Source organism: Chiloscyllium plagiosum, unplaced genomic scaffold (genome assembly GCF_037043375.1).
Source record: "Chiloscyllium plagiosum isolate Xiang-an unplaced genomic scaffold, Cpla_swu_hap1 HiC_scaffold_26, whole genome shotgun sequence".
Lineage (NCBI taxonomy): Eukaryota > Metazoa > Chordata > Chondrichthyes > Orectolobiformes > Hemiscylliidae > Chiloscyllium > Chiloscyllium plagiosum.
Window position 1 is genome coordinate 16,709,680 of NW_028270164.1, and position 25,055 is coordinate 16,734,734.

Consider the following 25,055-nt stretch of genomic DNA (forward strand, 5'->3'; position numbering starts at 1 on the left):
ACATGACATCTTTCTAAACTAAAAGTCTTTTGCCTCTATGCAGTCTGTATGCCTCTATTTCCTGCATATTTGTGTATCTGTACTGGGGGAAAGTAATTCTTAATGCCAAATCGTTTAAACAAAATAGTCAGGAGAGGAGACCTTGAGCAATTAACTAGCGTTAATCATGGCCATGGGGAATCACATCTTTATTCGGAGAAGTCCAATGCAGTTCCAATGAAATACGGAATGTTACAAGCTATGCAATTTGTCAAGATGCCTCTTAAACATTATTATTGTATCCACTTCCACCACCTCATCTGGCTGTGCATTCCAGACCCTCACTATACCTCAGTGTAAAAAAGCAATCTCTCACATCTCCTTTATATGCTTCCCCTTTTACCTTAAACCTAATAATTGACATTTCTACCTGGAAAAAAGATTCAGACTATCCATTTTATCCATACCTCTATAATCCCACAAACCTCTATCAGGTCACCCCTCAGACTCCAACGTTCAAGGAAAACCTCCTCTGACTTAGGTTTGGACTTAGGTTCGTGAGGAAATTGTTCTCTGCGTACTGTGCCCAAGAAGATGTAATAGCGAGTATTGGCATATCATTGAGCAGAAGAAGATTGGGGTATCACAACCAGACTCCATCCTGCTCCCCATCCAGCACTCAACAAGAGTTACACAGCCTTGTTTAACCACACCAACAAAAGACATGTTTTAGCAACACACCCCATGATTATGTGTTGTTTGACCACAAACTTAGAGAAGAGCTTACTATATTATGTTATTCTGTATCTCATAATTTAGATCTTTATCAACTATGAATACAATACAGTATATGTATCTAATTTATTCTTTCAGATTGATAGCCTATAGAACAAAGACCTGAAGATGTCTGTGCTAGACACCAGGACATCAGAAAATAAGAAAGTTGCCAACAAGATGATTTTTGACTTTCAACAAAATGCACCATCAGACAATGACTCTGGCTGTGCCTTGGAAGAGTACGCATGGGTTCCCCCTGGACTCAAACCCGAGCAGGTCAGTAGAACATGCACAGCATTTACTCAGGGAAACAAGCTTCATCTGGTCTTGTTAATTCAAGTCAAATTTTGCTGAATTAAATTCAAATACTGTCATGACACAATTTTATTGAAGTAGAACAAACTGGTGCTTTCTGGTTTGATTTCGGCAAATAATTCATATTAAGCAACATCGAAATGGAGTAAGGAATAAATGCATAAAAGTGTAGTTACGGCTAATTCCTCGAGATTTCATTGGTGTGCTTTTACTATAGTTTGAAATTCCAATCATGTTCATTTTTACCTTAATAATTTGACTGTATAGGGTTATCTGTATTATGTTTATTAACCTATGAATACGGTGGCTCAGTGGTTAGCACTGCTGCCTCACATCACCAGGGTCCCAGGTTCGATTCCAGTCTCGGGCAACTGTCTGTGAGGAGTTTGCACATTCTCACTGTGTCTGCATGAGTTTCCTCTGGGTGCTGTGGTTTCCTCCCACCATCCAAAGATGTGCAGGTCAGGTGAATTGGCCATGCTAAATTGCCCATAGTGTTAGGTGCATTAGTCAGAGGGAAATGGGTCTTGGTGGTTTATTCTTCGGAGGGTCGGTGTGGACTGGTTGGGCTGAAGGGCCTGTTTCCACACTAATCTAAAACATGCAAACTAAGAACAAACAGCCCTTGAACCAGCAATGCTACTCAGTAAGATCATGGCTGATCTAATTTTAACCTCACAACCCCAAAAATCTTTCATCTCATCCATAATCAAGAATCTATCTACCTCTGCATTAAAAATAGTTAAAGATTTGACATTCGCTGCCTTTTGAGGAAAGGAGTTTCATAGATTCATAACCTTCCGAGAAAAAAAAAGCTGATTAAATATTACTGATAAGTAGCAAGTAACATTAACGCCATATCAATGACCATTATCAACAAGAAGGAGTTCAACACTTACCATTTTCCTTCAATGGCATTTCCATCAGCAAATATAATATATCCAGAGGATTTCTCTTCATCAGAAACTTCCCACATAAATGCTACAAAATCAGGTTAGAAATGGGACTTCTGCTCCAAGTAATTTTCCTCGTGATACCCATGGCCTGCTCTCCATTTACAGGAAAATCTGGAATAGTCAAATTCCAGGGGATGAGACTGAAAATGTATATTAAGCAGTGTGCATGGAGATAGCTGAGGAGGCCTCTATGTAACCAGATTTCCCTACAAACACACTCCACTTCATAAAACATCCAAAGCAAAAACACACAATATTTATTCTTAAAGTTAATCATACCTTATAACGAAGGGCTTTTGCCTGAAATGTCGATTTTCCTGCAAATTGGATGCAGCCTGACCTGCTATGCTTTTCCAGCACTACTCTTATCTTGATTCACACCTTATGATAACATGACCTTGAAAAAGGCATTGAAAAATGTCAGGAGTTAGCTTTGGAAATGCACAGTAATCTTCCTCTGACTATCTTTGGGCAAGCATGATACATGTTGTCGATGCAACCAAACATGTTTTCCGTGCTGCAGTGTGAAATCCCAGGGTTTCTCTTCAATCTTCGGTTTGGGAAACAAGAGGACAAGTAGCCAGGCATTTACCAGTTCATCTGAAAGTTCAGGGTCTTCAGCTTGGCTGATGAAGGCATTGTATCTCCAAATTGCATCGCCCATTAATTCTGTTGCTTAGCATATGGTGTGGCTGTGTGGTGTTTGGTGGCAAGACAGTCAACATAACACTCTTGAGGCCAGTGATGTTGGAGGGGCACGAGCAGTTGTTTCTAATGATGATAGTCTTCCTTTTCTTCCATTAGTATATTTTGCCCACTTTCCTGATCCTTGCCTCACAAGTGTTAGAGATGGTTTTGTTGACCTCATAATGCTTGAATCATTGCTTGACATTTGCAAAGGATCATGGTTTCCTGGATTTTCCTGTCACAAGAAGCAGCATCTTTTCAGTGCCATTCCTGTTGGCACAGACTCAAGCAATGGCATATATCTTGCTCCAATTTCCAAGATTATGCACTTCACCATTGAACACGAAGGAATGGTCTGGCAAATGACTGCAAAACAGGCCTGTTTCATCCATGTCAATAATGTTTCTTGCTGCATATGAATTCAGGATTTGGCTGAGACTATCTTGGAGCCAATCATCTGTTGTTGCTGCTGTAATTGCCACACCCTCACCACATAACTAACGTGCAGGAGATCTTCCCATGGATCAGTCTCGACTCTGTGGATGAACTCCATGTGGACCAGGCTCTTTGCCACTAGAGATGGGACATTCTCCACTCAAACTGCCTTGAACCACATTAGCAGAGCTGATTCAACAGCTGTATTCACCTTGATGTAGAGAATGCCTGCCTGTTGAACTGTTCCAAGTTGGTCTCTTTGTGGTTCAGAACAGATGATAAACTCAATGGCGGAATTTCCCAACCCCTTGCAATATTTGCTTTGTTCCAGAGCTTTCCATTTGCTGTGTCAACTTCACATTCTCTCCAATTGTAACATGACACTTGTAACCTTCTCACTGGTTCAGACATACATGCAGTGTTTGAACATTATTTACACACATAGGGCTCAGTATCAAACAATGTCTTGTGCACAGCTGCATGATGTTGGGCTCCTGTGTGGTTTAACTCTATTCTGATTGATCGGTACAGCCTTATAACAAGTTTACACAAGTTCAGCTCAGTAACCAGTGCTCAATTTCAGCTTATCCTAGGCATCGTTCTACTGGATTCACTACTCTGTTGGTGGGAATGGTTAATGACAGTGGCACACCCAGAGTTTCGTGTCATCCAGATTTGAATCATGGCAATTTCATTCTACAAGGCAAAAGTTAACATCCTGATGGAGTACTCTCCACTTACCTAGATCAGCGCAGGTTCAAAATATTCAACACTCTGCAGGGCAAAGTCCATATAACAGCTTAAATGTCTACCCCCTTCACCATTAGCAAAGTAGCTACAGCGTGTAGCATTGATAAGATGGAGTGCAGGAACAATGGCAAGTATTCTTTGTCAGCAACACCCAGATCCACATCCTTCACCATTTAAGAGGTGAAGGGCAGTAGATGTATGAGATCAGCAACACCTCCAGGTTGATCTACGACATCCTGACCTGGAGAAATATGACTGTTGCTTCCAGCACTGAGGGAGAATTTTCACCACATAGACTACAACCACCATCTGACCACCATCTTTTTGGTTTATTTTCTCTGAGCCAGCAAACTCTCCCAAACTTGTCCCCGACCCAGCACACTGCCAAACTGTATCACTGTCTCATTATAATTACACCGACACCAGACACTGTTCCTGTTAATATTCTTAAATCAAAGTGGTCTTACATCCGATATCAGAGCTGCTCATCCTTTGCAGCTGTGTTCATAAAAGGCTCAGTTCATCAGCACCGGCTCAAAACTCTGCAACTCTCTCCCATCAGCTTTGTGGGAACTCCTTCAGCACAGGGACTGTAGCTCCTCAAGAAGGAGAGCACCAACTTCTCATGGAAGCCCTAGATGGCCAATACTGTATATACTCAAATTCTTTAGAATGTTTCTCAAAGTTAAATTTATGGGGTCAACTATTACATGGATACTACTTTTGAGGGGCTACAATTCATGCTACAGTCCAAAATACTGTGTCATTAGCAGAAACACAACTGATCTCTAAAAGAATAATGAAGAAAAACACAACGAATTGTAGTAATATGACTGTATTCTATGAGTGCGACTGGGGAACTGAGCTCAGCTGAGCTGCACACAAAGGGAGGTTGTCACCTGATCTGACCTGATGAGTCTTAAACTTTCCTGCCAAATTGATGTGAATTGTACATCAAAGCACATAATAGTATGAGAAACCAATTCATTTCCCCATTGTAACATTTATGTACAGGATAATACCTTGACTCGTAAATGTTGCTCTGTTATCTGTGAAGAACTACGAGATATAAGAAAAATTTCAGATTTTTTGACAAAAATTGGGGGTCAACTTTTACATGAGAGCGATTTTTACTCAATTATATACAGTAAATGTCAGTCTCACCAGAGGCACTACTGACCAGGACTGAGTGGGGCACATTGAGTTTGTGGATAGAAGCCATTGGAGTCTAATCAGCGCTCTACAGTGAAGTTTACTAAGAAGCTCAATAACACACATTTGTTCCAATATAACAGAAACAACTACATTGTATAATTACTACAATATATCCCTGCGGTACTGGATGCAAACCAGAATAATGCTGCGGTTTTGTTTTATTCCAACCCAACAAAAGGATTAGTTGTTCCCTGTGTCCGTCATAATAAATACCAATAATCACAATTCAAAGGTACATTATAGATCAACCCCTTGAGACTTGTTTAATTTTACATAATGAAGGACCATCAAAAATCTGATTCAGAACCTGGGTGTCAGAGGAAAACAGAGAAGAGTGTTTTATATTACTTGTGGGTTCATGTTTCCCCTGTTTTTATCTCCCCTCAGCGATGAGCCGTTGTTTCCCTGGCCTCTTGCAAAATGATTTTTTTAATTTTAAAAGAATAATAGTGATGGCTTTAAATCCACAGGTGCATCAGTACTTTCGCTGTTTACCTGAAGAAAACATTCCATATGTCAACAGCATTGGAGAGAAATTCCGTATCAAACAGCTCCTGGAACAGCTCCCACCCCATGATAATGATGTAAGTATCTGTGTAACTCTATGCAAGTACAATTGAGTCATAAACTGTTAAGAATTAAGATTAACCGCATATACAAAACAAAATCCAAGTGATTATTGTTTGAAAAGAGCACAAGTAGAATATCAAAGAATTATCAAGACTTATTCGCCCATCAAGATCTATCCTATGATTCAGAGAACACCATTTATTGATACAAGTTGCTTAAGTCGCATCCAAAGTCAGCAAATCACTGTTGATAGATCTTGATTTTTTGCAACTTGTGCCGAACACACGACAGCAAGTCAGTAGCCTGGTTTATTTTTGTTCCCATTGATTTCGACGGCCTGTTGATTTGCTCTCGTCCATTTGACTATTGCAGTCAGTGTTTGCTCATCTGTGTAAAGAACCTGTGACCTTCACAGGCCACCAGTGTTGCATTCACATATCATTCTTGGGTCAGTGATCGTTTTCTTGTCTTCGAACCTGTGGTCATGGGTTCAAACCTCACACCAGTGACCTGAGCATACAATCCAGGCTGATACACAGCACTGGGAGAAAGTGAGGACTGCAGATGCTGGAGATCAGAGCTGAAAAATGTGTTGCTGGAAAAGCGCAGCAGGTCAGGCAGCATCCAAGGAGCAGGAGAATCGACGTTTCAGGCATAAGCCGTTCTTCAGGAATGAAGGGCTGAAGAAGGGCTTATGCCCAAAACGTCGATTCTCCTGCTCCTTGGATGCTGCCTGACCTGCTGCGCTTTTCCAACAACACATTTTTCAGCTCTGATACACAGCACCCCTTGCTACTGCACTGTACTGCTGGAGTTGATAACTTTTGCATGATGCATCAAACCAAGGTTAAAAATCACACAACACCAAGTTATAGTCCAACAGGTTTAATCCGAAGCACCAGCTATCGGAGCACTGCTCCTTCATCAGGTGGTTGTGGAGGACGCAATCGTAAGGCACAGAATTTATAGCAAAAGTTTACAGTGTGATGTAACTGAAATTATACATTGAAAAATACCTTGATTATCTGTTGAGTCTTTCATCAGTTCGAATACCATGATAGTTTCACTTCTTTCATGTGTAAATCACAAAACATTTTTTAAAAGTTGCATTCTCAGGTTAACTGTAACAATTAGTGTTAGGTAGACAATATGGTGAAGGTGTTAGCCCCCGTGTTCTCTGCCGTGATGTTTAGATTGATTCTAATCTAAAAAGTGAGATAACAGAGTTTTACATGAATTCATGCAGTTTTTGAGCAAAGTACAATGTAACTCTGCAAGTACAAATTCACCCCACAAGCATATATGTATATGTGTGCATGTGGATCTTTGTGTGTGTGTGTGTTGGGAGGGGGGAGGTGGGGAGGTTGTGAGTGTGAAAGAGAGTGTACATGTGTGTGTATGTGAATGTAGAGCGTCTTAAGTCTGTGAGGGGGTGCATGTGTGTGTGTGTCTGGGGTGGGAGGTTGTGAGTGTCTGTGAGAGAGAGTGTATATGTGTGTGCGTGAGTGTAGAATGGTCTAAGTCTCTGAGAGGATGCATGTGTGAGTGTAGGAGTGTGTGTGTCTGTAAGGGTGTGTGTGAGTGTCTGTGTTAGTGTCTGTGTATATGTGTGTCCATGTATATGTGTGTCCATGTGTATGTGTGTATGTGCGTGTATAGGAGTGCCTGTGTGTGTGTATGGTGCAATGGTGGTCACCTGGAGTGTAACATGCACCCAAGGTCCCAGTTGAGGCCCTCCCTATGGGTACCGAACTTAGCTATCAGCCTCTGCTCGGCTACTTTTCAGTGCTTCCTGTCCTGAAGTCCACCTTGGAGAATGGTCACCTGAAGGTCCGAGGTCAAATGTCCTGGACCACAGAAGTGTTCCCCAACTCGGAGGGAACACTCCTGTCTGTTGATTGTTGTGCGGTGCCCATTCATCCGTTGCCGTAGCCTTTGTTCGGATTCCAAATCAAACCAAAGGTTCTCTCTGGGGAACTTAAAAAAATTCCTTGACATATTGAGGAAGCATAGGGAGTAGTGATGTATGCTTCTCTCTCAACCAACATCTCTAAAAGACAAATTTATCCAGATTTTCTTTTACTGCTGAGGGATCTTGCTGAGTGCAAATGAGCAAACTTGTTCCCAGTATGATTACAGTGACAACACTTCAATATACTATATCGGTAGTAAACTGCTATGTGACATCCTAAGAATGTATTATATAAATGTGAAAAGTATTATATAAATGCGGGCTATTTCTTATCATACAGTCTTCCTATCAAAGCTGCCAGCTTTCCTAAGCTATTCCAATTTTGAGATATAAAAATAGACTGGAAGGACTGGGACCTTTCTCACTGGAATGCAGGAGGTTGAGGGATGACCTTATTGAGGTTTATAAAGTCATGAGGGGCATAGATGACATGAATGACAAGGGTCTTTTCCCTAGGGTGGGAGAGTTCAAAACTAAGGGATATATTATTAAAGTGAGATGAGAAAAATTTAGAAAGGACATGAAGGGGCAACGGTTTTACACAGAGAGTGGTTTGTGTGCGGAATGAATTGCCAGAGAAAGTTTGTGGATGCAAGTACATTTGCAGTATTTAAAAGACATTTGGATAAGTTCATAAAGAGGAAAGGTTTGGAGGGATATGCGCCAACAGCAGGCAAGTGCGACTAGTTTAGTTTGGGAACATGGTCGGTGTGGACTAATTGGACCAAAGGTCTGTTTCTGTATGATATTGTGCACAGTTCTGCTCTCCTTCCTATCAGAAAGATGTTGTGAAACTTAAAAGGGTTCAGAAAAGATTTACAAGGATGTTGCCAGGGTTGGAGGATTTGAGCTATAGGGAGAGGCTGAACAGGCTGGGGCTGTTTTCCCTGGAGTGTGGGAGGTTGAGGAGTGACCTTATAGAAGTTTATAAAATCATGAGGGGCATGGATAGGGTAAATAGACAAGGTCTTTTCACTGGGGTGAGTGAGTCCAGAAATAGAGGGCATAGGTTTAGGGTGAGAGGGGAAAGATATAAAAGGGACATGGGGGCAACCTTTTCACACAGAGGGTGGTACAAGTATTGAATGAGCTGCCAGAGGAAGTGGTGGAGGCTGGTACAATTACAACATTTAAAAGGCATCTGGATGGGTATATGAATAGGAAGGGTTTAGAGGGATATGGGCCAAGTGCTGGCAAATGGGACTAGATTAGGTTAGCATATCTGGTTGACATAGGCGAGTTGGACTGAAGGCTCTGTTTCCATGCTGTACATCTCTATGACTCTCTGACTCCAAGACTCTGTAACTACTCTCGGCAGCTCACTATTCCATTCTTTGACCAAAATTAAGTAAGAAAAGTCCTGATATCATAAATTAACACACACTAGTTGAAATTTGTCTGCCTTTGTCCTACCATCGCTGTTTAATTTAAAGTAGAACTCTAGCTCGATCATTTTCTAACACTCCCTTGTCTGCATAACTCCCTTGGGTCCCTTCTCCCTCATCTTGGCTTAAAACTGCAAGGAAGTTTAAATGAAACCAATAGTTTAATATATAAACATGTCAAAACTGTTTAATAAGCCTTTCGACGACCTGTGAGGCAAAGAGTAATATGACTTTGAAACAGAACAGTAAATTCTGGAAACACACAGCAGAACCTTCAACCTTAAAGAAAGAAAGTACAATTTTTGGCTCAAACATTTCCATCAAACTCCCAGCACTGGCAGAGTTGATGACTATTTCCAGCTTTCACAGATCTTTTTATTTTCCTTACTGTCACTCAGAACTTTGTTCAATTGTTTTCACTTGTGGAATAAAAATAATGAGTACTGTTTAAGATCCAAAGTTCCACTCCACAGAAAGCAGAGAACAGTCCTCTTTCTCCACGACTGATAAACCAAACAGGCAAAAATCTATCGTTGAAGCCAGCCATTTCTGAAATTATTAGATTCTTCATCTACTAGTTCTCATTTAAAAGGGAATTTCCACATTGCTCTCCAACACTGTCGAGTGTATAAAACATTTCAAATTAGTTTTCTACTAGCTTTCACAGTAACTGAAGTAAGGTAACAGTGAGCACAATGACGATGGACTTCCCCAACTTCAATCTTTACAGTCTCGAGGCGCATAGGGGTGTGGCCAGGGGAAGAGTGGGGGACTGAGGAGTTGTTGCTACTGAACAGTCTTAGAGTCATACAGAATGGAAACAGACCCAAAAGCAGAAATTGCTGGATAGGCTCAACATGACTGGCAGCATCGGTGGAGAGAAATCAAAGGTAATGTTTTGGGTTAAGTGACCCTGAAGAAAGGTCACTTGAACCAAAGGTTAACTCTGATTTCTGATTTACAGCATGCACAGTTTTTTTGGTTTTTGTTTGGAAACAGACCCTTTGGTCCAACCAGTCATAGAGTACTTCACAGAGTTATACAGCGCAGAAACAGACCCTTCAGTCAAACTTGTCCATACCGATCAGATATCCTAAATTAACCTAATCCAATTTCCCAGCATTTTGTCCATATCCCTCTCAATTGACCCTATTCATATATCCATCCAGATACCTTTTAAATGTTGTAATTGTACCAGCCTCTACCATTTCCTTTGGCAGCTCATTCCACACTTGCACCACCCTCTGTGTGAAAAAGGTGCCCCTTAGGTCCCTTTTATATCTTTTCCCTCTCACCCTAAACCTATGCCCTCTAGTTTTGGATTCCCCCAACCTTGGGAAAAGACCTTGTCCATTTATCCTATCCAGGCCCATCATGATTTTATAAACCTCTCTAAGGTCACCCCTCAGCCTCCGGCGCTCCAGGGAAAACATTCATCCTCTCCCTGTCGTTCAACCCTCCAACCCTGGCAACATCCTTGTAAATCTTTTCTGAACCCTTTCAAGTTTCACAACATTCTTCCTATAGGAGGGAGACCAGAATTGCACGCAATATTCTAAAAGTGGCCAAATCAATGTCCTGTACGGCCGCAACATGACCTCCCAACCCCTATACTCAATGTTCTGACCAATAAAGGAAAGCATACCAAACGCCTTCTTCACTGTCCTTCCTAATTGTGACACCACTTTTAAGGAACTATGAACCTGCACTCCAAGGTCGCTTTGTTCAGCAACACTCCCAAGGACTTACCATTAAGTGTATAAGTCCTGCCCTGATTTGCCTTAAAATGCAGCACTTCACGTTTGTCTAAATTAAACTCCATCTGCCAGTCCTCAGCCCATTGGCCCATCTGATTAAGATCCTATTATACTCTGAGGTAGCCTTCTTTGCTGTCCACGACACTTCCAATTTTAGTGTCATCTGTAAACCTATTAACTATACCTCCTATGTTCTCATCCAAATCATGTGGGAAATTATGTCTCACAAAATTGATTGAGTTTTTTGAAGAAGTAGTGAAGAAGGTTGATGAGGGCAGAGTAGTGGACATGATTTACATGGACTTCAGTAAGGCATTTGACAAGGTTCCTCATGGTAGACTAGTTAGCAAGGTTAGATCACATGGAATACAGGGAGAACTAGCCATTTGGATACAGAACTGGCTCGAAGGTATAAGACAGAGGGCAGTGGCAGAGGGTTGTTATTCAGCCTGGAGGCCTGTGATCAGTTGTGTGCCACAAGGATCAGTGCTGGGCCCCCTGCTTCCATGCTGACCATAATCTCAAACTAAACTAGACCCACTTGCTTTGTGGTTGGCCCATATCACTCCAAACATTTCTTATTCATGTACTTATCTAAATATCTTTTAAACATTATAAGTGTACCCACATCTATCACTTCCACCTATTGAGTTATGGTTGACATAACTTCTTAGGTCAAATGCCAGTACAATTTGGTCTGAGCTTTGGGTTTACTCATATAACATCCACCTCAAAGATAGGGTTCCTGTTTATACTAATGTCCTGATGTTTAACAACACTGTTTCCATTGCAGCAATATCACAGATATGTAGTGTGGGTTCTGTGTTTACTGATGTTATTGTAAATTACATACACTGACTGACTGAGCACACTGTACAGACTCCAATGCACTGACAGTGACTGAAGGTGAGACGGGTACTGTCTACTGGAAGATCACATGACGTGATTAAAGTTACACTGCCTATCTCATCTGGAATCTATGCAATAAAGCAAAACTAGTTATTACACAGTAGAAGGACACCTTTCAACTCATCCAATCCTTTCTGGTAAGTTTGCAGAGCAATAGAGTCACACACTTGACCTGGTTCAAACCCGCCCATTCCCGAAAATCCTTTTCTCTCATGTATTATTCTGATTCCCTTTCAAAATGAAGAATCATCAAACATTAGCTGCGATGATCACAATTAACCACAAGTATATTCTCTCAAAACTGATGTCCACAAACCGGACATTTTTTAGAATGCACCATGCGTCATTTATTGTGTGCAATTCTGGTTTGCCTGCTACAGGAAAGATATTGTGAAACTTGAAAGGGTTCAGAAAATGTTTACAAAGATGTTGCCAGGGTTGGTGGATTTGAGCTACAGGTAGAGGCTGAATAGGCTGGGGCTGTTTTCCCTGGAGCGCCGGAGGCTGAGGGGTGACCTTATACCTGGATGGGTATATGAATAAGAAGGGATATGGGCCAAATGCCGGCCAATGGGACTAGATTAGGATACGATATCTGGTCAGCATGGACAAGTTGGACCGAAGGGTCTGTTTCTGTGCTGTACATCTCTATGACTCTATGACTCTAAATCAACTTCCCATGTGCCTGGATAATTCAGCTGCCTGATGCTGACTTTATAATCTGATAGTCTGCAAGTGACCCCTTATAACCCCACATGACCCAATTGGTCTGAGCAGCCCACGTGTGGCTCAAAATCTGGCAAAATCCAAAATCTAGCATGGGCTCGGTCCCAAGGTTGTCCGATTTGAGAGATTGGATCTTAATGCGAATCAACCTTTAATAAACACTGCCCACCCGATCTGGTATGGAAGAGCATCGTCTAGTGTTGAACTAGTGTTGAACATGGAATAAGCTGCCAGAGGATGTGGTGGAGGCTGGTACAATTGCAACATTTAAGAGGCATTTGGATGGGTATATGAATAGGAAGGGTTTGGAGGGATATGGTCGGCATGGATGGGTTGGACCGAAGGGTCTGTTTCCATGCTGTACATTTAGATTAGATTAGATTACTTACAGTGTGGAAACAGACCCTTCGGCCCAACAAGTCCACACCGACCCGCCAAAGCGCAACCCACCCATACCCCTATATTTACCCCTTCACCTAACACTACGGGCAATTTAGCATGGCCAATTCACCTGACCTGCACATCTTTGGACTGTGAGAGGAAACCGGAGCACCCGGAGGAAACCCACGCAGACACGGGGAGAATGTGCAAACTCCACACAGTCAGTTACCTGAGGCAGGAATTGAACCCGGGTCTCTGGCGCTGTGAGGCAGCAGTGCTAACCACTGTGCCACCGTGCCGCCAAACTATGACTCTATGACTCTATGACTCTAAACCGTACAGAACAGGGGGACACTGGAGTGCATAGCCTCCAATTCCTGAAGGAAGCTGGTTAAATAAAGAAGGTGATTTAGAATGCCTTCCTTTATTAGCTGAGGCACAGAATGGAAGAGCTATGGATGTTCAGCTCCAACTACATAAGTTAGTAATAATGCCACAGCTACAAAGAGTTCTGGTCATGGTATTAAAGGAAGGACGTGATCATGCTAGTAAGGTTACAAAGGAGATTTACAAGAATGTTATCAGGATTGAAGAATTCTAACCAAGAGGACAGACTCCTTTCACTTAACAATAAAGGCACAGATTTAAACTAATTGGCAGAAGGATCAGAATGCAGTTGAGGAGAAATGCCACCCTCGGAGGGTGGTGGGTGGTTGGAATTCATTCCCTGTAAATGGTGACAGAGACTAAAACCCTCATTAAAAACGTACGTGGCTACAAACTTGAAATGGTGTAACCTGGAAGGCTACAGTACAGAAACTGCAAAACAGGAGTTGGGTTGCTAGCTCATGGTACAGTCACAATGGGCCGAATGGTCTCCGTTTGTGGCGGAAACTTCCATGTGCACCCTAAGACTCCAGGAGAAAGTGAGGACTGCAGATGCTGGAGAGTCAGAGTCAAAAATGGTGGTGTTGGAAAGCACAGCAGGTCAGGCAGCATCTGAGGAGCAGGGGAGTCGATGTTTTAGGCATAAACCCGTCATCACAATTTCCAGTGCCACCCTTTTCAACCCTAAGATTTGAGATGGAATCAAATTGAGCTTTGATTCTCAATTTATACCAAGTTAATTGATTTGGGGCAGTGTTGAGACATCCAACAATTGATTTCCTTTACCTGGATGTACGAAATTAATTAATCTTGCGTTCCTGATCCAGTGATCTTTGCAAGAAGAGCAGGAATCAAGTGAGCGATCCCAAAACCTGCTGAGAACATTTCCATGAAAATCCGATATCTGGATTAGTAAAAAAAGCTATTGCTTGGAAAAGATAAAGGAGGATGTCATGCACCCATTGCAGCACAAGTAAGAGAGGGGAGGGAGGAGGGATCACATGGAAATGTTGACTGGTCCTTGTAGTCATTTTTAGTCTACAAACTGGATATTGGCACTATAGTTCATAAAGGGTTAATTTCTGTTCCCATGAGAAACAATGGCAAATGTAAAGCATCAATTGGAACATTGTAAACTATTACAACAGTTCATTTGTTAACTGTAAAGGGAGTAATAAAGAGTATTTGGTTTCATGAACAAACCTCCTAAGGTAAGATTACCATGAGGAAACTAAATGAAAGCTTATATGGCTGGCTTCTAAAATATAACAGACCCTTATTATTGCAATTACTCACATACTTAAATTGGTTTGTATAATGTAGTAGCAGTTTAAAAACCCTCTTTAAATGCATAAAGGACAATTATCAATACATTTTAGTTAAGGTATTCCATTCATGGTCTTGTGTTATGAAGAGTGCAGGGAGAAAATATCCAGAAGCCATTTACTGAAAAAAGGGCCCCACACCAAAATTAAAATAATATTTGCTTAATTGTTAAATGGAACTGAACAATACAACTGTTTCAGTTACACTTTCCTTCTCAAACTGGGGCCCATTTTGTAATCCAGCACATACTAAAATGTTAACGGTCTCTTTGACAGCATGAAGTGAAATGTGTTTGGGTAAAGCCAACCAAGTTCAAAATCAGTGCAGCGTGCCAATAATTCAACATTATTTGAGAGAAGCCACAAATGAGTGTTTAAGTTAAGCATGGGTTTACTCTGGGAAGCCCTCCTGGCTTTTCAAAATAATGTGAATAAAACAATTCGAGATACAGAGTTCAACAGTACATCTTACGCTTTCCTCTTACCAACTCCATCTGTCTCCCTGGCAACTGTCAGACATTAAACTAGTTTGCTAAAAATGTTGGTGTCACATTTGACCCCATGATCAGTTTCTAACATTATATTCGTGGGCTTACTAAGACTGCCCGTTTTCACCTCGGTAACGTTGCTCAACCTATCCCCTTCCCCAGTTCACCTGCTACTGAGGTCCTCATTATCTCTGGAATTGCCTCTACCTTCCTGGCTGATCTCCACACCCTACCCTCCTTGAGGAGATCCAAAACTCTTGTCTAAACTTGAGCCAAGACCCTGCCAGTCCTGCTCTTGCTGACCCACATCAAATCCCAAACAAGCAAAAGTCTTAGTTTCAAAATTCTCATCCTTGCTTTCCAATCCCTCCATGGCCTCTCCCCTCCCCATCTCTAGAGTGTCTTATGGCCCCATAGCCTTCTGAGATACCTGTTCTCCTCTAATTCTGACCTCTTAAGTATCCTCTATTTTAATAATTGAAACTTTAGCAGCCAAGTTTGTGCTTACCTCTCTACAACTCTCCTCTTTCCACCTCACTTTCCTCCTTAGTATCTATCACATGACCAAGCTTTTGTTATCTTACAATAGATCTCCTTTTACGACTTGCTGTCATATTTTACTTTCTCGTTCTCTTGTCAAATGTCTTGAGATATCATTTTTATTCAGAATGCAATGCCATAAAAATTGCTGTTCTTCCTTCTTTTTCTCTCTGCTCTTGTTTGTTTGTGTGGCTGGAAGAACTGAGACCAGATTCTCTAATGCTTGGTACAGGACACTAGATGGGCAAACATGAAAGATAGTTCATAGGATCCCTACAGTGTAGAAGGAGCCCATCAAGTCTACGCCAACCCTCTGAAGAACATCCCACCCAGAACCAAAGCCCTACCCTACCCCTGTATTGCCCATGGCTAATCCACATAGCCTGCACATCCCTGGACACTATAGCATGGCCAATCCACTGAACCTGCACATCTTTGGATCGTGCGAGGAAACCAGAGCACCTGGTGGAAACCTATGCAAGTGCAGGGAGAATGTGCAACTCCACACAGACAGTTACCCGAGGCTGGAATCGAACCCAGGTGCCTGGTGCTGTGAGGCAACAGTGCTAACCACTGAGCCACCATGCCACCCATGGTGATCATGGGCGCCTTTTGATCTCCCTCTGCAAATAGTATCAAATCATTTAAAATGGTGCAGCTCCGATCCACACCTGGACATATCCAATCACTTTGGATACTTCTAATCAATCTGTGCAGAGATGTTTTGATCCTCCTCTGGAGCAGATGGGACTTGAATCCAGGTCTCCTGGATCAGAGGTAGTGACCATACTGCTATGCCACAAGACCACATCCCATTACTTTAAGCTCTCCAAATGCACAGCCAATCATCGATGGCTGTGTCTTCAGCTGCCAAGGGCCTAAAGTTCTAGAATTTCCTCCATAATTCATCAAAGCATTTTAAAGTTGTAACACCAATAATTCTCTCCATAACTTATAGAAGCATTTAAAGGTTTACATCACTATGGGTTAACTCTGTCGCTGTCATTCTCTATACATCTAATTCATGTGATTAGTACATTAGTTAAATTGTACTTTACCATGTCGGTCAAAGAAGAAATTTTGGCTACAACGCTGTCGGAACTCTGTGTTCTTGATCAAACAGAACTAAGGGATCTTTAATATCAATATCATCCATTGGAAGCTGCAAAGAAAAGCCTTGGCCAAAAGATATCAGCCTGAGCACAAAGTATCAGCCTAGACCAGGGATCAGCAAGTTTAATAACAAGAAAACCCAATTATTTCTAAAAATACAGTATTTTATGAGGAACAATATTGTGACTCTTATGTCAATAAAAACAAAAAACAAGTTCATAGACACATTAATGAATTTCTAAGCAATACCTTTTAACCAGTCCTCATAAATGTACTTGTATTAACATCAATGCAAAAGGACATTTGATTATCAACATTTTAAAGACTTTTACAAAAAGGTTGCTAATTGAATGATACTTTCTCATAAAGACATTCTCAATAAACATATAAAATCCTGAAATAAGTAATTTAATCACCATCAACATCTGCGAGTGACTCACATGATCAGCTGGTGAGAGATATGAAAGCCATTAAAACAACATTTTTTAAGGCACTAAATTTTCAAGCAACTTAGTTTCTTTGCAATAAAGGCACTCAGCAAGTGATCACTTCTGCTCAAGAAAATTGGAATACAATGGGAAGGCAGTGTTGCATCCGATCTAACAGAGCCGTGGGCAGAAACCATCTGGGGCAATGTGTTCAGTTCTGAACTGCATCTCAGGGAGATTATTGTCCTTGGAATGTGTCCAGCACAAATTCACCAAAATGATACTGGGGTTAAAGGATGCAATGACAAAATAAAAGCAAATTACTGCAGATGCTGGAATCTGAAACCAAAAGAGAAAATGCTGGAAAATCTCAGTAGGTCTGGCAGCATCTGTAAGGAGTGAAAAGAGCTGACGTTTCGAGTCAAACTGACCCTTTGTCAAAGCTTGAAGTGTACTTGAAGTATTTAAAACGAGAAGGAATCAATTGAGACAAAGCAAAGAAATTGTTTCCCCAGGTCAGGGAATCCAGAACAAAGAAACACAGATCCCCATATTTGTTTCCAGTTCCAGTGCACAACATTAAAAAAAGCAGCTCCTCCAACCTTTGCTTTATAAATAACAGCCCTCACCCCTCTGTTTTGGTCCATGAAAGATGGCTGGGGGAGAATTGGCAACTAAGGCAAAAGTAGTGGTGGCTGCCAGATTCCACGATGGGCTGAGGGGACTCCATCACTGTGATAAATGTTTAAAAATAAGTAATAAAACATAAAACGTCTCTCCTGCTCTGACCACCTCACTCTTCATCTTGCTCCATCCAGGCCATCCTATGCATTCCCTCGTGACCTCTTATACTCTTATGCCAATCTTTGCCCCTAAACCCATATGTTATGGCCCCTGATTCTCCCTATATCACCCAATGCCCATTCACCCATCCCTGGCCCCACATATCCCCCATATCAATCTCTTCCCAAATGGCCCCTCATACTGCCATGCTTCCATCATCCCCATGGTCTTTTATGGTTCCTATGCCAAGTCATAATCTCTACCATCACCCTTTTCTCATCCATGTATGCCAATTCACCTGTTATCCAGAATGTGGATTAATAAGGAGGCATATTGACAGTAAATAAAATTATCATTCTATTCCAGATAGAGAACTGGCTTGAAGGTAGAAGACAGAAGCTGGTGGTGGAAGGTTGCTTTTCAGACTGGAGGCCTGTGACCAGTAGTGTTTAACAAGGATTAGTGCTGGGTCCACTGCTTTTTATCATTTATATTAATGATTTGGATGTGAACATAGATGGTATAGTTAGTAAGTTTGCAGATGACACCTAAATTGGAGATGTTGTGGACAGCAAAGATGATTACCTCAGAGTACAACGGGATCTTGATTAGATGGGCCAATGGGCTGAGGACTGGCAGATGGTGTTTAATTTAGATAAATGTGAGGTAGTGCATTTGGAAAAGCAATTCAGAGAAGGTCTAATACACTTACTGTAACATCCTGGGGAGAGTTGCTGAACAAAGAGACCTTAGAGTGCAGGTTAATAGTTTCTTGAAAGTGGAATCATAGGTAGGTAGGATAGTGAAGAAGGCGTTTGGTATGCTTTCCTTTATTGGACAGAGCTTTGAGAATAGGAGTTGGGAGATCTTGTTCATTGGCTAGGCCACTTTTGGAATATTGCATACAGTTCTGGTCTCCTTCCTATCAGAAAAATGTTGTAAAACTTGAAAGGGTTCAGAAAAGATTTACAAGGATGTTGCCAAGGTTGGAAGATTTGAGCTACAGGGAGAGGCTGAATAGTCTGGGGCTGTTTTCCCTGGAGCATTGGATGCTGAAGCGTGACATTATAGAAGTTTATAAAATCAAGAGGGGCATGGATAGGGTGAACAGACATGCTCTTTTCCCTGGCATGGGCGAGTCCAGAACTAGAGTGTATACATTTAGGGTGAGGGGGAAAAATTTAAAAGAGACTCAAGGGGCAACGTTTTCATGCAGAGAGTGGTGCATGTATGGAATGAGCTGCCAGAGGAAGTAGTGGAGGCTGTTACAATTACAACATTCAAAAGGCATCTGGATGGGTATATGAATAGGAGGGGTTTAGAAGGATATGGGCCCAGTGCTGGCAAATGGGACGAGATTAGATTAGGATATCTGGTCGACATTGGATGAATTGGACTGAAGGGTCTGTTTCCATGCTGTACATCTCCATGACTCCATGACTCTATAGATAATCCCACTATTGGAACAAAACATATTTACCTTGCTGCAAATAAACTCCAAAATATTGAAATTGTTTTAACTAATCCCTTATGTAAACCAACATTTCACTCAAGTGCTTAATATTTTATATTAACCTATGTTTCATGTAAAGGACAAAATTACCAGAACAGGTCATGAATCCCAAGAGTTGTCCCCATTCCTGCCATTTAAATGACCAACAACCTCCACTGAATTCACGTGTTGGTCTGTTCTCAGTACATTTTTGTTGGATTGTTACAGCAACCATTGGGGGACCAATGGTACCCTTGTGGATATGGTCCCACAGCATCTTGTATCCTTTGGGGTTGGCAGGGGTTTAAGTGTGGTTAATTGTAAGGGAGGTTGTTTAAGTGGTGCATTAACCCCTTTGGAACAGTCCAGCTTATCAACACTTGCCGACAGGAGTTAATGTGTCTGGAGTTATCAACAAGCATCGACCATTATTGACCTGAAAGTCTGATTTGATCGCCAAGAAGTGTTGATCTGTTAAGAAATGTCAACAGGTATCAAAATGTGTTTTATGTATTAGAATGCTTTTATCAATAGTGCAAGCTGTAATATAGAAATCTAAGTCATAGGACTTTTGTTTTCCTGGCAATAATCAATGAAGTGTAATAGTAGGTGAAGAACAAGTAGGTTGATGAATGGATGTAGGCACTAAGTTGGCATAGGAATACAAAGGGCTATGGGTAAAAGTCATTAAGTGGCATCAGTTAGACATGAGGATTTTGTGAGAATGAGGGAGGTATGAGGTGGGGACGACATGAATAAGGAATTAGAAAAAGAAAATGCTAACTATTTCAAACTACTTGTATATAAAAAAAAATAGAATTTGGGGCATAACAGATTTTTGGGGGTGACACGATGCCTCAGTGGTTAGTACTGTTGCCTCACAGCACCAGGGACCCAGGTTCGATTCCACCTTCGGGCGACTGTCTGGGTGGTGTTCTCACGTTCTCCCCGTGTCTGTGTGGATTTCCTCCGGGTGCTCAGGTTTCCTCCCACAGTCCAAAAATGTGCAGTTTAGGCTCATTGGCCATGCGAAATTGTCCTGTAGTGTCCAGGGATGTCCAGGCTACGTGAATTAGCCATTGTAAATGCAGGGTAATGGGGATATGGTGGGATGTTCTTCAGACAGGAGAAAGTGAGGACTGCAGATGCTGGAGATCAGAGCTGAAAATGTGTTGCTGGAAAAGCGCAGCAGGTCAGGCAGCATCCAAGGAACAGGAGAATCGATGTTTCGGGCATAAGCCCTTCTTCAGGAATGAGGAAAGTGTGTCCAGCAGACTCCCTCCACCCTACCTTTTATCTTAGCCTGCTGGACACACTTTCCTCATTCCTGAAGAAGGGCTTATGCCCGAAACGTCGATTCTCCTGTTCCTTGGATGCTGCCTGACCTGCTGTTCTTCAGACAGTCAGTGCAGAGTCGACGGGCTGAATGGCCTCTTTCTGCACTGCAGGGATTCTAAACCATGATTTTCTCAGTGGGATGCATTTTAATAAAAAATCTTCTACTGCTTATTGAAGTGTGTGTTGATATAAGCACATCTAAACCTCACCTGTCAACCCCAATGGGCCCACGAGGGTACCATTGGTCTCCCAAGGGACACTGTGACAATCCAAAAATAATGTACTGAGATCAGACCAACTCCTGAATTCAGTGGAGGCTGTCGGTCATTTAAATGGCAGGAATGGGGACAACTCTTGGAATTCGTGACCTGTTCTGGTAGTTTTGCCTCTCAAACTAGAGCTTAAAGCCAATAACTTTTGTCAACATATATTATGGATAGTGACTTCTTGGATTTTAAATATGACATGCAATTCAATGGTACAAACATTGCCAATTTACTAAAACTTGGCCATTGCTTTTAGTCGATAAATTGTGTGCTGTGGTTTATTTTGAGACCTTCTTAACTTGCTGTACTTTATATTTATTCACAGGACGTGGATATCACTGGCCAGGCCAGCATTATTTTCCCATCTCTAATTGCCCAGAGGGCAGTTAAGAATCAACCACATTGTTGTGAGTCTGGAATCACATGTAGGCCAGAATTAGTGAGGAGGGCAGTTTCCTTTCATAAAGCATTTAAAAACAAGATGGTTTTCCTGTTGATCAACAGTGATTTCTCAATCATTTCAGATTTGCTTTAATATTGAGTCCTGCCAGAATGGGATTCAAATCCAGGTCTGCAGAGCATAAACTGGATTTGTAGTTTAGCAATAATGCCACAAGGCCATCACCTTCCCAGAATGCATTTGGTTTGCACCCTGTGATTCACAAAACATATAACAATAAAGTTAACTCTGTCCTTTTTGTTTCACAGGAGAAATACTGCCAATCGCTGAGTGAAGAGGAGAAGAGGGAGTTGCGTGTCTTCAGCGGTCAGAGGAAGAGGGAAGCACTGGGACGTGGAATTGTTCAGGTGTTTCCTTTAACTGCCACTGGAGCACTCTGTGAAAAGGTGAGCTAAAAGCAAAAATGGGAATCCAACTGAGTAAATGGACTTGAACTCAGAAAATATTAGTCAGATTTTTCTTTGTAATTTTTTCATGGGATATGGGTGTCACTGACAATTATTGCATATCCTTGAGAAGGTAGTGGTCAGCTGTAGTCTTGAGCTACTGCAGTTCATGTGGTAAGGATGCCCACAGTGCTATTAGGGAGGAAGATCCAGTAACAGGATGGAATGTGACTTGGAGAGCAACTTGCGGGTGGTGATGCTCCCAAGCATTTGCTGCCCTTGTCCTTCGAAGTGGTAGATGTTGCAGGTTTGAAAAGACTATCAAAAGAGTGTTTATGAGTCTCTGCAGTGCAATCTACCAACTGTACACACTGCTGCCACTGAGCATTAATGATGAAAGAGTGAATGTTTAAGGTGATGGTTGATGGCCCAGTCAGTGAGCTTTATTTTTCCTGGATGATGCCAAGCCACTTGTGTGTTATTGTAGCTGCATTCATCCAGACAAGTGACTACTAACTTGTGCCTTGCAGATGGTGGCAAGGCTGTTACTTACCACAGAATTTCCAGCTATTTTAGCCAGGACACCTACATGACTGGCCTAGTTCAGATTCTCGGTAACCCTGTGGATGTTCAGTAAAGGGCAGAAGAGTGTTTACTCACAAAAGGCACAGACATTTCTTCCTAAAGCTGCTTCACTCACACTGTCAGTGGACTAACTCCATTTCACTCTTAGTAGGATCCTTACATTGACACCCAACAGGCAACATTAGACCATCTCCTATGATCCCCTAGTACTACGGCAATATTCCTGTTCTCTTGGACACACGGGGATAGGGTGGTGCCAGTAAACCAAAAGTGCTGGTGTACCCACTGAAGTTTGTGGTCATTATAGGAATTGTAAACAGAAAATATCTTGATGTATAGTACAACTTGCATAAGGCTTACAGCCTCTTCACCTTTGATTCTTTTCACTATAAACAGCAAGGGGAAAGCACTTCAGTCATCAGCTGGTCCTTTTACAATCAGTTCAGACTGACCTCAGTGAGATTTCCGGCGGCAATAGCAATTTGCAAAGACAGTTTTGATAACTCCAGTTGGTAAGGAACTGGAGAACATGAATTTTACTGTGTTTTGAGCAGGCCAGTTATCTCTCTAATTCCTGTCTCCAGCTTACCATGTCTATCTCCAAACTTCAGGGATATTAGTTTCACTGATCAATTTAGTTATTGTCTGATCAAATAGTGTCAATTGAAGTGTTGAAAAATGTACTCAAATATGCAGACTTTGAAGGACATCAGGTTATAGGGAAGTTATAACAAGCCAGAGGCTGCTGTTTTGACCAGGGAATGAGAGAATGGTTGGGGGAGTGGTGGGGGGTGCGTGATGGTGACGGGGATCAAGGCCAGTCCTATGAACAAATGGTTTTAGAACAGTACAGTACGGGAAGAGGTCCTTTTACCGTAATTCTATGCCAAACATGGCACCAAATTAAACTAATCCCTTCGGCCTGCCCTTGGCCCAAATCCCTCCCTTCCTTGCATGTTCATGTGCTTCTCTAAAAGTCCCTTAAACCCTTCCACCACCCCTGGCAGTGCGTTCCAGACTCCTACCCTACTCTATGTAAAAAAAAAACTTGCCCCTCACATCCCCTTTGAACTTTCCCCCTCTCACCTTAAATGCATGCCTCTAGCATTAGACATTTCAATTCTGGGAAAATGATTTTGACTTTCAACCCTACCTATAATAAAGGGGCTTTAATTTGCACAGCCCTTTCACAATTTTATGCCTGTCAGCTTCTGTAAATGCAATAAATTTATTTGCATATCTGACTTCAGCCCTACTAAAGTATCCATCAATAGATGACCTCTCGCCATCTGTGACCTGGCAAAATTTAGGACCTTGTTGTGTCAGGAATGGACCTTTCAAATACAGTGACTATGTCATTGAGCATGTTCAGAAACATATCTTCAAGTAACTTTAATCGATAGAGATTGATGTCCCTTTACAATACATTACAATAATGGACATATTGACGTCCTATATTTTCTTTTATTGATTGGCAGAATCAGAATTTACCACCTGTTCCTTATTGCTCTTATCTGAATGACATGCGAGATCACTTCAGAGGAAAGTTAACAAACAACTACATTGCAATGAGTTTAGAGTCACACACAGACCAGACCATGTAAGGTTGATAGATTGCCCTCTCGAAAGGACTTTAGTGAACTCAAAATGGTTTTTAATGATCAAATAATAACTTTGATGCCTGTATAAAAATCATATTGCTATTGCGACAAATACAGGATGTGGGGTGAAATGCTGAGGTAGTCAGAGACCCCAACACAATATAACTCAACAGCTGAGATAGAAATAAGATGGTCACAAGGTCTTAATGGCACTGTTTAAATCTGTGGATCATTTAGAATCATAGAATCCTTCCGCAAGGAAGGCAGTCATTCAGCCCATCATGACTGATATGTCTTTTTGAAACAGATTTCCAATTCAGTGCACTCCTGTCCCCACAGCTTAGTTAATCTCTGCCCTTTTGAGTATACTTACTACATAATATGTTACATTTGACTACTCAGGGTCACAGATGATGGACTGGTGTAGCTAATTTTACAAAGATTGTCAATTCCAGGGACTGGTGAGGGAATCCCTCTACATATGCCCTCAACATTCCCTTTGCAAGGAAATTATGACTCTTCAGCTGATGACCCTTCTCTCCATCATAAGGTCAGCAGTTTACTGATGATTGCACAATGCTTAGCACCATTCATGACTCTGAAGATACTGAAGAAATCCATGTCCAAATGCAGCAAAACCAGGACAATATTCAGGCTTGGGCTGACAAGTAGATGTAACATGCACATCACACAATTGGCAGGTACTGACCATTTTCATCAAACAAGAATCTAACCATTTGCATTACCGTAGCTGAGAACTACTTCCCCCAACCCCCCCACTTCCCGGTCACCATCCTGGGATTACCATTGACCAGCCGAAAAAATACCGTGGCTACCAGAGCAGGTCAGAGGCTAGGAATACTGCAGCGAGTAATTCACCTCCTGACTCCCCAAAATCCAAATATCTACAAGGCACACATTAGGGGTGTGATGGAATACTCCCACTTACCTGGATGGGTGCAGCTCCAACAACATGCAAGAATCTTGACATCATCAAGGATATTTGACCTCCCTTAATTGGCATCACATCCACAAGCATCCATCCCTCC

At 41.8% G+C, this 25,055-nt stretch overlaps 1 protein-coding gene across 6 annotated transcripts in view; it reads left to right on the forward strand.

Annotated features, from left to right (window-relative positions):
* The window catches only part of LOC122563107 (prickle-like protein 1), a 150,907-nt gene that overhangs the window by 101,591 nt on the left and 24,261 nt on the right, over positions 1-25,055 (forward strand). For all 6 annotated transcript variants that reach the window (XM_043716542.2, XM_043716544.2, XM_087973522.1 and 3 more), the window contains exons 2-4: positions 853-1,032; positions 5,585-5,698; positions 21,683-21,820. In XM_043716542.2, the coding sequence (XP_043572477.2) occupies positions 883-1,032; positions 5,585-5,698; positions 21,683-21,820 (402 nt within the window). In that variant the 5' untranslated portion in view covers positions 853-882. The remainder of the gene's footprint in view (positions 1-852; positions 1,033-5,584; positions 5,699-21,682; positions 21,821-25,055) is intronic.